Source organism: Fundulus heteroclitus, chromosome 20 (genome assembly GCF_011125445.2).
Source record: "Fundulus heteroclitus isolate FHET01 chromosome 20, MU-UCD_Fhet_4.1, whole genome shotgun sequence".
In the NCBI taxonomy this organism is placed as follows: Eukaryota; Metazoa; Chordata; class Actinopteri; order Cyprinodontiformes; family Fundulidae; genus Fundulus; species Fundulus heteroclitus.
This window is the reverse complement of record NC_046380.1, coordinates 34,032,005-34,046,120: the sequence shown is the minus strand read 5'-3', so window position 1 is coordinate 34,046,120 and position 14,116 is coordinate 34,032,005. Positions and strand designations below refer to the sequence as shown.

Below are 14,116 nucleotides of genomic sequence, written 5' to 3'. Positions count from 1 at the left end.
TGATAGCTATCCAAGTCCTTGATCTTCTCCCCCCGTAAACATCATTACCGCACGCTGGAAACATACACTTTCACACCAGGCGAGCACGCGGGCGCACACCCCCACAAGCTGCTCAGCCAAATCGGCGCTAACAGATTAGCAGTGATTATAAACAAACACGGAGGATTAATCCTGTGTGCTCTAAGTCTACATTTCCACTGAGCTAGCCAGGGTAATTACCAAGTGCTAGATTGTTAGTGTAATCGCAGACATGCACACCCAAGCTGCTGTGTTTCCCCGCTTGGGGATATCAGTCTCAGCTGCTCATTTCACGAGAAACTTCAAGATGCCTTCTCCGAAGCACATGAAAGACGGCTGAAGTAAACACACGGCGCACAGCAGACGGCGAGATGGTTTGGCACAGCTCACTGTTAGAAACGCTTGTCCTTGGTAGCTCGCATAGAAACGGAGGGCTCTGAGAGTAGAAACATGTCCGTGGCATGGTGGGTAACAAAAATGAAGTATGCTTCTAGATCTGCTGAACTTGAGTCTCGATGATACTCAGTTTATCTCACATGTGGTATTTACAGCTACGTTGTCTTTTAAGAAATTCTGTAATTTCCTCTGGTTTTCCCTCTTTTTGCCACAGGGGGTTCTGCAGGGTCTTTAAAAGCCTAAATGTAGTACCTTCAGTGTTAGGCTGTAAAACATCTGAAATACGTCGTTAATTAAGAGATGACATAACTTCAGTTGACCGTTCTCTCTATAGCCTCCTTTAAAATCACTGACAGCTTGAAGTCTGTTGTAGTAGTTGTGGATGACGCTCTTTTTCTCCGATTGTGAAACTAGCAAATTTTCTTGGCCAAAAAATTAAAAAAAATTCCAGCTCATGTAAATTTATTTGGGAGTCTTGCACGTTTTAAATAATACTGACGTCAGGAGACTGACATGACTTAATAGGAAATAACAGAGCAACTCGGCCTTCTGCTTTGGATCGCTTTCATGCTTGAACATTAAAGTATGTGCTCATATTAATAGGCTGATCAGTACAGAAAATGTTCACCAAACTTTTCTGATAAGTTCACAAATCATTGCTCCACTTCTTTGTTTGACAGTAGGATGGTGTACATTTCATCCTAGGCGGCCTTGTTGAGTGTACAATTGATATCTGTCCCCATAAACGTAGCTTTTGGGCTCCTTGCTCCAAATTACCTCCGATATTTTAAGGCTCTCTGCTCTTTGGTTTATTAATGGTTTTGATTTGGTGCGTCGGCCATCAACCTGGCCCATTTCTTTTCGTCCAAATACCTTTTGACTGAATTGAGTTACGTTTGTCTTGTGTCAGCTGAAAATTGCCTTATTTTAGTCTCTGTTGGGAATCAAAATCAAAGTATTCCTGGTTTCTTGTCCTCTACCACCTCTTTTCTCATGAAAAGTGATGTGTAGCAATTAGGACAGTACGCTGTTGAGCTATATTTTGTAATTCACATTGCTGTAAATCTTAAATCATGTTGGTCTTTAAAAGCGCCTACAATTGTTACTGAGACTTGCATAACCCCTGTGCTACGTGCTTCTCTGCCATTAAATTGAATCATCTGTCTTCCTACAGGTCGAGGCCATCTTGGTCAACATCTTCGGAGGCATCGTCAACTGCGCCATCATTGCCAACGGCATAACCAAAGCTTGTCGGGAGCTGGAGCTCAAGGTCCCGCTGGTGGTCAGGCTCGAAGGTAAAACAGTAGTTCACACACTGACGCGCCCAACCTGTTCGTCTTTTGTTGCCATCTACTCTGGGCTGATGCTAATGCTCTCAATGAATGGTTTGTATACCCCACTGATTTGTGGAGTGCACTACAAACAATTATCTTAGCAAAGGCTTCTTCTACATGAGCTGTGGCTCTTTGCAGCTCCTCCAGAGTTACCATGGGGACCTCTTGAGTGTTTTTCTGATTAATGATGTCAGTTTAGGTGAATTGCCATGTCTTGTTTAGATTGTAAAGGTGCCATACCCTTTCCATTTTCAGAACATGGGTTGAACATTTTATTGTGAGGTGTTCTTTAACCTAGCCCTGCTTTCAGCTTCAAAATGCGACCCTTCTGGTGTTTTCCTTGACCTTCACGATGCCATGTACTCACTAAGGTTCACCTGAAAAGGCCTCAAAGATGTATATTGGGAATAAAATAAGCACAGGTGGACTGATAAGGTAGGTGACTTCATGTAGGTTTTTTTTTTTTTTGGACTACAAAGTTTCAGAGCCATTGTCGTGTTGCATCTGATCCCCACGGCGTCATCGCTGTAAGAACAGCGGTGCAGTTTTCACACACGCGCCACATTCTGTTGCACTTTTCATTAGCAGCAGTCAGACTAGGTTGACACAGCACTGATTAGCTCACCTTTCACCCGCATATGCTAATGCATAGTCCACTGATGTGTGTGGGAAGCCGTGGCTCTCCCCGACGTGGGGTCAGTTGCTGCTTACCTTAATTGCCAAAATCCTGCTCAGTGGCGTGTCCACAGCACAAAGCGAAGGGAGTCTATTTATTAGCATTTAATATACCGTTTTTAGCTCAGGGCTTTTAACCTGCTTCCATGACCCGACTGTGTGCGGAGGCGCACTTGCTGGTAATGGACAGCTAACTGGAGCACAGCAGACAATGTGCCCAGGCTTAATAGAAAAACAGGGTGTCAGGCAGGCGCTTAATGTGGCTTTCAGTCATGTTTGTTTGCTAGGTAACTCTTGAGTCTCAACCAGGACGAGGTGTAATAAAATAAAACCGTAAACTCCGTTTAATTTGAGCAAATTGCCACTGAACGTAAAGTTAAACGGAGGGGAAACGAGCGCTGCTGGTGGATTCCTTAGTGTATTTTAAACGGCCCGTGCTACTGATTTGACACACAGTTAAAACATCAAGTTCATTTAAATCGTTACAGAAGCAGGAGGGAGGGAGGGGGGGGGGCACACGAGCTTGGCTGCCATAGAAGTGACCAAATTAGCAATTAAAATAGACTCTCAGTACGTTAAAGCATTTCTCACATTAGGCTGTGTAATTCATCCCGACTGGCAAACACAGCAGAAGGTCAGCACAGTCGGATGCTCCCGACCAGCGCTCTCCTGGCCTGGGCCTAATCCAAGCTTTAGTTGTGGGTCATTACATCGTGGGCTCCAGCGTTGCAGAGAGGATTGGTGCAGAATCAATCAGCTCAGCTCGCTAGGCTGACTGCCGGGCGGCGAGGACGGCCCGGTGCTCTTCAGCGGGATCAGAATGGATTAACAGGCGCACTTTTAATTGGAAAGGCTCTTTCTAAAAGACAGGCCTTGATTGCACTGGAGGAGAGTTATGTATTCCCAGATGTAGAGGAGAGGCGCCATGTGGCCGGGGCGCTATTAGGGCTATATTAATGTGTGAAGGGAATGATTGTAAGCTTTTCATTTCTTATTTATTTAGCGGATTCCACTCACACAAAAAAAAGAGTTGGATTTTTAGCAAAATGAATAGGAGGAACTCCCTGAGAAAGGGTAGTGCTGCCCTCTTTGGCTGCAGGGGGAAATGGACATATTGCACTGTGAGTATACTGTCTGCTGCACCTATAAGGACAAATTTCCCTTTAAATAGTCCCCCGGGGTCCAGGGGAAAGAGTGACTGTGTTCACTTAACTGTGTTCCCCCGCCCTATTGATTCTCTGAGCCATTCTTTAAGAGTTGGTCGAAGAGTGCAGGTTGATTTTTGCTTAAAGGTGTCTTCTTGCTTATTTAAGAAGAGATTTTAGACCCTAATAAGGTTGAAATGGGACCTTCAGTAGTGTCAGAGCCATTATTCTTTAAATGGCTGCTGCAGCCGAATCCATTGTGCTGCACAGGGTGTACTAACAGGGAACTCGGCTTTCTGCCTATAGAAGGCAGCGCTCTTCCTGTAGCGTTTCGTTTATCAAAGTAAACCCTGCGCGTCGTACATACTTTTCTGCTGTTGGTTGACAAATTAGGCTTTTTGTTAGAATCTATACTGAACAGAAAACGTGATCCCAAAGATTAAACCAGTGTCAAATTATTTATTTTTTTAAAATCTTGTAGACTTAGCCGTGCCGCTTCTTTCTTAAACAGCAGTCTAGACAGTTTAAAAGAGATGAAAACGTCCATTAATGACTGGCCGGCACTTCAAAGGAAGAGCCTTCTGGAGCATTGAGGAGCCCCCTGCTCTGCCTTCAAATGAGAGGCATTTGATGTTGGACACGCCTGGGGGGGTGGGTGGGGGTTGTTCCTTCGTCCTGGAATGTAAAGGGAATACTCTGCTTGGTGCCGAAACATTATGAAATTTGGTATCACAGCCAGAGCTGTAGAATATAACGCTGTTTTATATAGAAACCCTTTTTGAGCAAGAATATGCTCTGTGTTAAAGACATTTGGAGCTCTATTGGCTAATTATTTAATTTTATACATTTGTTTTGTCATGTAAATTCTATATATTAGACAGAGGCCACTTTCCCCCTAATTTTTCTTGATTATAAGCAATAGCTGTCAGGATAGTGAGGCTTTTTCATTAAAGCAACAGTGAGTAGTTTATACACTACCAGTCAAAAGTTTGAGCACACCTTGCTCATATTGCAACACCGGTTGTCAAAAAAAAAAAAAAATTGACTCTTTTCATTATGTGGATTGAAACTAAATAATAGTGTTCACACTGCAGGTCTAGATGCTCAATTCCGATTTTGTGCAGAAATCTGATTTTTTTTTTTTTTTTCCCCCGCGGTCATTACCGCTACAAATTAAACCACCATCAGACTCCTGTCTGAACGGTTCAACACCATAAAGCAACCCGCATGCGCAGAAAACAGAATAAGACGTCACGCTGCCTGTGCAAATTCTCAGTTATCCGGGTCGTCGCAGCAGCAAACAGGCTTAAATCGGAGGCAACTGGACCTTCGCTCAATACTGAAAACGTTTCGACACCTATGCAGGAGTCTTTGCTAATTCTGCTACAGCAGTGCAGTGTTTAGAGGTAATGATGGATGTAACTTTTACTAGAAGTGTACAATAAAGCTTTTTTTTTTTATCTAATAGCGCATATTGGCTGCTTTTTTCTCGAACAGTAATATTCTGTGTTAGTATGAAGTTGTTGAGTAATGGGAGCCGACAATATTAAGACCACGTCATAACAAGAAGGGAAAAGGTAAGAAGAAAACAGCACAGCTATTAACAATGGTCTCTGGTGGAGCCATGACTGCTACTGCTGTAGACAAGTCTGTGTGGATGTGTAGGGGGAACCTGGACAGTGATGTAAAAGACGGATGAAATGCAACATGACCGTTCAGGCTGCAGACGCTTTGAAAAGATTTCTGATACTTACCGGATTTAGCACCATAAATATATATAGTAGTGGCACAAATCTGATTGTTTTTGGGGTGAAAAGATTAGAATTGGGACGTTCACACTGCCATTAAAAAACAGGCAGAAATGGGTCGCAAAAAGATCAGATTTGGGTCAGATTTGCCTGCAGTGTGAACGTAGCTTAGGTGAGGTTACTTAGACTAAGGCATTAGATAAGTGCTTGCAAATGGTTCTCGATCCTTTTTATTTTAAGCACCACTTGATTAAACAGGTTTTCCAAATACTTTTGCGCTGACAGATGTTTTAAAAGAAGTAGTACATCCTGATTTGGGCTTTTTCAGTTTGCTGTATTGTGTCATAAAAAGGACACAAAAAAAACTTTTAATATTTCACTATCTGTTCTGTTTGTTTTCTCAGATGTGGAAATTTTCTAATTAATAGAAAAGCTCCAGAAAGTAAAAATTCCACACTGCTACAAAGCATCATTTGTTGAACGTGTAACTAATGTGATAAAAAAAATGCAAATAGCAAAGGAAAAAAAACATCATTAGCTTGCTTTAAAATTAGCATTTAGCTCAAACATTTGCAAATACTGTAAGATGAAGAGGCGATCTAAAATAAGTACAGGCCATTTACCATATCTGCTGAAAGGGGCAGAAATGGCACAAAGAATGTATAAGGAATTATTAAACAGCAACTCGCTCAATGAACAAATCTCACTGGGTTTCCCATTTTAAAACTGCAACATAGTTCATTTAGGTTTGATGTCATTCCTGAGACCCATCTCTGACTTCAGAGGCATCCTGAACACAACATAACTGGCCAGCAGCCCGTGTTGATGACTCACCGTCGTCCACTTCAGTTCATTCAATTCTGTCCACTGCTTTTCTCTTTTGAGAAGTTTCTGTTTAAAGTAAAAATCTCATATTTTTGCCTGTTGGGCCATTTTTGGTTTGCATTAGAGTTCATTCATATTTACCTCATAAATACTCAATACCGCATTTTGTCTAAGTGCCACTAAAGGCATTGCAATTACCACCAGTGGTATTTGTACTACAGTTTTAGAATCATGGACTTGGACTAAGCCATTAATTGGGTTGACGGTGGATTAAGTGAAAGGTGATGTAGGCCTCCTAAAGGCTGAGCGTTCTTTGTGTCCTCTGCAAACAAGCGAACAGAAACCGAAGATCAGTTATCTTCACTCATATTTTTGTAAAATCTGCACCAATGCACACATTCCACATTTTGTCCTTAATGTATATAAAACTAATACGACAAAATATTTTTTTCCAGTTTCCCGTTTTACGTTCTGCTGCATCATAGAAGTTCTCCACTAGGGAACGTCATGCAGTCCCAGGCCTTGTTATGCTATTTAATCGTGGGCCTGTAATTTAATCATGGATTAAAGTGACACTCTGTCAAGTGTCGTAGGTGAGGTACATGATTAGAGCAGAGGTCCGTCAGAAACATGGTGCAAAGTGGCAGCGTATCACACAGCTGAATACCACCTGCAGCCATTGGTTTTTTGGTTTTGTTTTTGCACTTGTGCCCCAATGCGTTAGTTCAATATTTCCCAATTCAAACAGACTCCAAAGAGTTTATGAAATGGCTAGAGTTTGGCATTTACATAGTTCCAACTTTAAAATGATGCTTATTTAACAGACGTTTTATTAGCTTTGGAGTTGGAGCTATAAAGTGCAATATAGTTGTTAGGGTCAGCCAAAGTACAATTTTTTGCAGTTCATGATTCCCAGCTAATTAGAATTTCATCAGTAATGATGACATCCTGGTTAAAAAGTAAAACTCACATGTAATAAGGCTCCATTACATCCAGAGTGATGTATTTTAAGGTATCGTTTCTATTACGTCTGATCGTGGCTTACAGCTAATGGAAACCCAAAATTTAGGGGTTTATAACATAGACTTAATAGAAATGATTGTTTAGTAATAATAGTAATATGTAATAGTAATATCATCTTTATTGTCATTGAAACATGCATTGAAACATACATTACAACGAAATGTGGTATCTCTGCTTTTAACCCATCACCCTTGGGGAGCAGTGGGCTGCCATGTGCGGCGTCTGGGGAGCATTCAGGGTTAAGGGTCTTGCTCAGGGACCCAGAGTGCAGGCGCTAGGGATCGAACCGGGTACTTGCATCCTTCACTGAGTGCAAGCGCGCTGCTCTAACCACTAGGCCAGCACTCCCCCATTAACGTTTGTTACAGCCATTGCTAAAGATGATGAATGGTGTGTTGTAGTATATTAATAGAAAGTTGAGTGGAAGGAAAAAAGGTGGTAGAAAAAGGTGCTTGAGGGACAGGGAGAAGATTAAGCAAAGTCCATTTATGAGTTTGGGAGGAGAGTAGAGGTCCAGTGTGAAGGTTCCTGGTTTGCTGTCAGTGAGGATGTGGGTAGGCATGTTATCTGCTGGTGTCGGCTCACTGGGTTTTATTAAGTCCGACGTCAGCGCAGCCATCTACCTGGAAACCTTTGGGCCCTTCATGCTTCCCTCTGATGACGAGTTGTACGGAGATGCTGATCTCATTTTCAGAGCAGGACGCGGCAGCTGACCACATTGCCAAAGATGCCAGAGGCTGGTGCGCACACCACGGTGTCACTGTGATTGATTGGCTGGCAAACCAACAGTGGTCCTCAAGGGCCGGCGACCTGCAACTTTTACACGCGTCTCTGCTTCAACGCACCAGAGTCAAATAATCAGGTGGTTAGCAGGACTCTGGAGGAGTTGACTGCATAACAAGGAGCTAATTCAGCCATTTGGTTCAGGTGTGCTGGACCGGGGACACATCTAAACGGTCCAGGAAACCGGCCCCGCTTTAGGGTATTGTCAAGAGGAAACTGAGAGACAGCTGCACCAAGAAACGCAGAAAAGCCGAAAGCTGCTAATGCATTGTAAATACTGGCTGCTTAAACCGTGTGGTACATTAACGTACTTCTCAGAAGGCTGATGGTTTTTCTGCTAAAAAAATCATTTTTCTATCTCATATGTAATGTTTAAATTTTTCGAGAAACTAAATTTCAGGTTGTAGGCCCTAATCATCCTATATAAGAATAGAAATTCACAAAATATATGCCTCTGTGTGTCTATTGAAGGTATGTATGTAATAAGGTCAACAATTTAAGCTGAATTACTAAGTAAATAATCTTGTCATGCATAATGTTCAGTGCACGGTGGCCCATCCAGCCTGTGAGCAGGTCTCTGGCAGCACCTAGTGGCTGCAGGTGAGCACTCCCATGAATATACATGGGCCGCCTCCTCCTCCTCCTCCTCCTCCTCCTCCTCTTCCCGCGGTCACTTGCTCTCATCCAGCGATGCCGCATCCAGCAGGGCTCCGTCTTCCCGGCCGCCGCCGCTGTGAGCCATCAGTGCTCCCTGCCGCTCGCAGCGGAACTGCAATCAGCCGTCACGCACACACGTGCAGAAAAGGCGGCACATAGACGCATGGCTTTTCCTCCTCTCTCCCGCAGACGTGTCACTCCCTGCCTTCACACTTTACATGAGCAGCACCGGTAGTGCAGATGCATCACCAGAACAACGTGGCACGCACCACTGCTGCTCATAAATATTTATGCACTTGGCGGGGGGGAAAAATAGCAAAAAAAAAAAAAAAAAAAAAAATGCACGCGTTTAAATTATTTCCCTCCTTCATGCACATTCCCTTTGCTTATTTGTCTTTTTAGGAGCAGCTCCTGTATAATGCATTTGCAGTGACAGCTTCTCCGCTTTTGTTTTTATCCAGTGTTGTTTTAAGCTTGTTGAATTAATCATCTGGCAGATAAGTCTGACAGCATAGCATTATAGATCCATCAATCCCAGAGCAGCTCATTGGTCAGTCTGCTGAATGTAAAGTGAGCAGCCCCTGCACCGTTCCCCTGTCTGTGAGCGACAGCGTCAGCAACTGAGACGCCAGCACACCCAGAACACGGTCCGCCGCCGCTTGATGAGAAAACGACTTGGGACACCCTATCCCCCGTCTGGGTGTCAGAACAAGGTCTCTTCCTGCTCGCATCCTAATTAATTACATCACAGAATTGATTGTTTGGAGTCTGAGCTTGCAGAAAATGTGTACGGAGCGACTTATTGTATGACTGGACAAAAGAGGTGAAATATTAGGCGCTAAGTGGCCCTGGTAATAGAATTCCCCGTGAAAGGTCTATTGATCAGGGCGGTCGGGTCTCCGGAGAATTGGCATATCTCGCCGTTTTAATTACACGCCAGCCAGGGGAGCCGAGGTCAAGCTGGAGCTGGGCCGGACCGCCACTCGTTTGGGTTTGACCAAAACAAGAGCGCCTTGAGCTGCAGCGAGGTCGTTCACCCGCAGGAGATGAGTTAACCAGGTATTGATTTGGTAAATAAAGTCCACCTGGGAAAATTAATCTGGAAAAAAAAAAAAAAGTTTTTAATTAAGCAGAAAACTCGAAGCCCAAGAGTATTTTTTTTTTTCTGTCTTAAAGTGGATGATTGTTTGTTGTTAACGGTTGCTGGGCCTTTCTAACACATGAACACACTTTGGTCTAAACCATCCTATGGTAGCCATGGCTGTGATGTTTAGGGCTGCCGTCCTGCCTCTACTCTTTCACAGCCTCTGAATACTTTTCTTTGATGAGGAAGAGAGGCCAGATAAATGTTTATCGTCTTCTCTCGTCCCATTAACTCTGAACAGATCCCCTTAACTCTGAACAGATCCCCTTACCGGCTAACGAGCAATCCCACAGCATGATACTGCCACCGCCGTGTTTTAGGCCACACCTGATTTTGCATGAAGGGGAAAGAGTTTAGTTTAGGTCCCATCTGACCGGAGCTCCTTCTCCATGTCTGAAGTTTATTCTTCTAAAGGGTTCAAAGAACACGAATGCTTTTAGAAGGCACTTTAAGGATGGACTCATTTATGGCCACCAAATTGTTTATTATCAGGACTGCTTATAGATTGTGCCGATATTCTATCATTTCCAGTAGATAAATACTGAAACATCAGCAATATTTAAATGAGCCATGTCCTATTTCTCTATTAAACCTCTCTTAATTGACTCTTCTGCATCTTATGTGAAATAAATGCTTGTTGTTGGTTTTTTTTACCTCTGTACTCCGGTTTACTTCTATAGTTCCTGTTCAGGTTGAACCCACCTCTCATCTGTTAACTGCTGGAATAGTCTTAACTACACCCCTATTTATTTGTTTTGTGAACATCACATTTACAATTTGCACAGTTATAAAGGCCAATATGGATAGGTTAGGGTTTATCTTTATGCCTATGAGCAATATAACAAGCGCAGTGGCAGACGGACGATCTCTTTGCTTCCTGAACCGCAGCCGTCCCCAAAATGTGAGAAAACACGAGTTTTGATCCAGAAGCAACAGTACAAACAAGAGCAGCTCATCCAGGTTAAGAGCTTTTGATCAGACGAGGCGGATTATGTAAATTGACTTTTTTGCCATGTGTAAAATCAGTAAACGCCACAAAACCAGCTGGATTTTACCTGTTCCCTGCAGCAGTCACTGGGGCATCACTGCTTCATTTGACCTTTTGCTCCGTTGCCCTCTCTTTACCATTCACCAACCGCCTCTCCTCCCCCTCGGTGCCCTCTCTCCCACCGCGGGGCCCCCCCCTCTCCCCCGCTCTGTGTTGTGACTTCGCTGTCAGGTTTGCATTTGGCTGAGCAGCATGGAGCCCATTCAGCGTGTCACAGCAGCTCGGGGATTACCCACATCCCTCCAGGAGGTTCTGGCTTTTCTTTCAGGTCCACCAAGGCTGTGATCAGCAGCGTGTCACCCAGCACCTGCTCCCCCTGTCCTCCCTGCAGCCAGGGGAGCATCCACACACACACACACACGCGCACAAATTGGTACTCTGCCCAAAGATGCTCTCGGATCAGCAGCTGAATGTCCCATCATTGACCCATAACTGCATCCCCCCCCCGTCTCTGTAGGCCGGTTCCTTCTGAGGAGCTCTTCCGCTGTCATGCAGCCTGTTTCTGTTTTTTTATTTATTTTTTGTTACTGCAGATGGTAGATCAGGTCAAAGCTTGGTAAAACGTCTTCATTTGGGTCATTTCCCTCGCTTCCTGCTTTAACTGCGTTTTTTTTTTTTTTTATTTCCCCCCCTCTCTGTCAGGGACCAACGTGCACGAGGCCAAGAGGATCCTGAGCGAGAGCGGCCTGCCCATCACAGCAGCCGACGACTTGGACGATGCTGCAAAGAAAGCGGTGGCCGCCATCAGGAAGTAGAGAGCACTTCGTGACCTCCCGCCAGCAGCCTTCTCTTTTACCTCCAGAACCTCCGTGCTTTTACCCATCACTCACTTTACACGCTTTTCTTTAAGACCTTAAAGGAGTTCTCGGCTCAGTTTCCGTATCAAACGTTTCTAAAGCATTTTACTTTTGAAAACTAACTACTTGCTTTTAATTACTTTAACCGTTATTCTTATTTTATGTTAATTGGGGGAGATTTGAATTTCAGTTTTGAAGGGGATACTCTAAAAGGGTTTGGATTTAAAATGGATTGAAGTTTATAGCGTTCATTATAGCATTCCATTTTCTTGTGCGAACATACTCATCTCTCAGCATATCATGGTGTTTGTGTTGATTTATTCATTTTTTTTATGGAAATAAAAGACATTTTTGTACTTTATATAACCACAGCGTGGCTGACAAAAAAAACTGTGAACTCTTCCAGTGTAACTAAAACTAAAGGAGGCAAGAAGTTGGGATGCAGACTGTCCGCTTCAAGGCCCGTGCTACTTACAGCGCCTTAGGTTTGTCTCATCTGAGCTCCTACATCATGTCTTATGTTTAAAGTGCTAATTCCACATACATGTGCCTGAGGAATGAAGATTTAAGGGTCATGACCGCTCTTTGATTTCTGTTTGGTTTCTTTGTGAAATGATGAAAATATTTTATATAATCATGAATGTAAACTGATGACTCAAATAAAGGTTGAAAGTTGTGTACATAATCTAAGAGATTAAAAACAGATATTTCCAAATGATTTGTGTGTTTTTTTGTTGTTGTTTTTTTTGCACTCCTGTCCTCTCTGTGTAAAGTTGCTGGCAGACAGAAAGTTGGGAAGTCAGTGGAAGAAAATGAATCCCTGACTCCTCTGTTTTTGCCTGTTTAAAAAAAAAAAAAAAAAGATCGGGTTGACGTGTCTGTTTGAGAAAAGAGCCTCAGCGTTTTGTTCATTTTGTCCTTGACTTCCAGCGCTGTTGACTCAGAGCTCCAGGTAAGACGGCGCAGCCTTCATAACTTTTCTGTTGGCGCATCATACACACTGCTAGTTTTCATTTCTAAAAAAAAAAAAAAAAATGTGCAAGAAGCCTGAAAATAGATATTTGTTGGTATTGCAGCAGCATAATCTATCTGATAAAACTACACAATACAGGCTTGAATTGGAGTTTATTTGTTCGAGGGGGGGGGGGGGGAATCCTAAATTATGAAAATGATGTCCACAGTCCCCTGTTCGGTAAATTAGTACCACTAACAATCCCTCTAAAATAAATGCAACCCAAATACTTTTCTCTTTTTTTCCCCCTTTTTTTTTTACATTTCTACTTACTTTTTTTCAGTTGAACAGAGTTTCTCGGTTGTTATGAAGGATAGTGCACCATAAACAGTCTATTATTAACATTAAATCTTAACTTTATTTACATGCATCTGCATAAACATTTCTTCATGACAGCTTCATAAACATTGCATCTCTGATAGTTTTAGAAGTGTAGTCTTAAAAAAAAAAAAAAGATTTTAGCTCACATGATATCATGACAAAGGCACTTTAAAAGGCTCGGTAAGAAGACTGAGCAGCGGACATTTGTATGTGCATATTTATCCAGAAGGTCAGTTTTAAAGCAACACCCCAAGTTTTTTTTTTTTCTTATTGTTTCTCAACAATAAGCGTAACGATGTTAAACTAAACCGCTTTGGAGTTTTTATTCAAGCTTAGCATCGCAGCACAGTGAATCCATGAATGTCTGCATGAAGAGAGAATCAATACTTGTTTATACGTTCTGATTTCATGGGGCAGAAAGCGACAATATAACTCAGAAGTTGCAGCCTGGGTGTAGCGCGACAGGTTGCCTGTTTATTTTTGTCCCCTTATCACATTAGACAAGCAGAGACTTTGCAGAAGGGATGTTAGGAAATCTACGCTTGGACAGACTGTGGAGTTCACAGTTCTGAATGAAGCAGACTAAACAAAAAGCAGTAAATAAATATAAAGTAAATTTTAAGTGTTAAAAGACCAGTTAATTTGGTCAGATGAGACTAAGTTTGAGTCTTGTTTTTTTTTTTTTTTTTTTTTTTTTTTTTTTTTATAATGGCAAACACTCTTGGTTAACGAGTGCAGATGTGTCTGCAGTCAACAGGTGGCGTGCTGCAAGTTTTAGATGTCCTGCTGGTTTAACTTCAATCAAATGAATAGCTCATCGGGCCTCTGCAGATCCTAGATACATACAAAGATCATCTGTCATTAATTGAGCTGTATAAGAGCGGGGACACATGGAAAACATGCAGGACAATGGCTCCAAGGGACTCAGGTTGGTCACTGCTGGAGTACCTCAAAGCAAAGGATTGATGTAGAAAAATGAATCATGATGATGCGGGCCTGCTTCAGCTCCAGAGGTCCTGGGAGCTTTGTTGGTCTACATGGAATCGTGATCTCTTAAATATAGAAGGTGATTTTAAATAAAATTTAAAAAAAACTTGGTTTACTCTGTCAGTAGGCTTTAAATGGGCTGTCATGTAGTCTTTCAGCACAATTTTAATCCAGAACATAGACCCAAATCAACACTGAAGGCA

At 42.6% G+C, this 14,116-nt stretch overlaps 1 protein-coding gene across 1 annotated transcript in view; it reads left to right on the top strand.

The window, feature by feature from the left end:
* The window catches only part of LOC105926036 (succinate-CoA ligase GDP-forming subunit beta), a 102,063-nt gene extending 89,752 nt beyond the window's left edge, over nt 1-12,311 (top strand). Inside the window, exons 9-10 of the mRNA XM_021316225.2 lie at nt 1,589-1,709; nt 11,439-12,311. Coding sequence (XP_021171900.2) covers nt 1,589-1,709; nt 11,439-11,551 — 234 coding nt within the window. The 3' untranslated portion in view covers nt 11,552-12,311. The remainder of the gene's footprint in view (nt 1-1,588; nt 1,710-11,438) is intronic.
* Nucleotides 12,312-14,116: the final 1,805 nt, after the last annotated feature.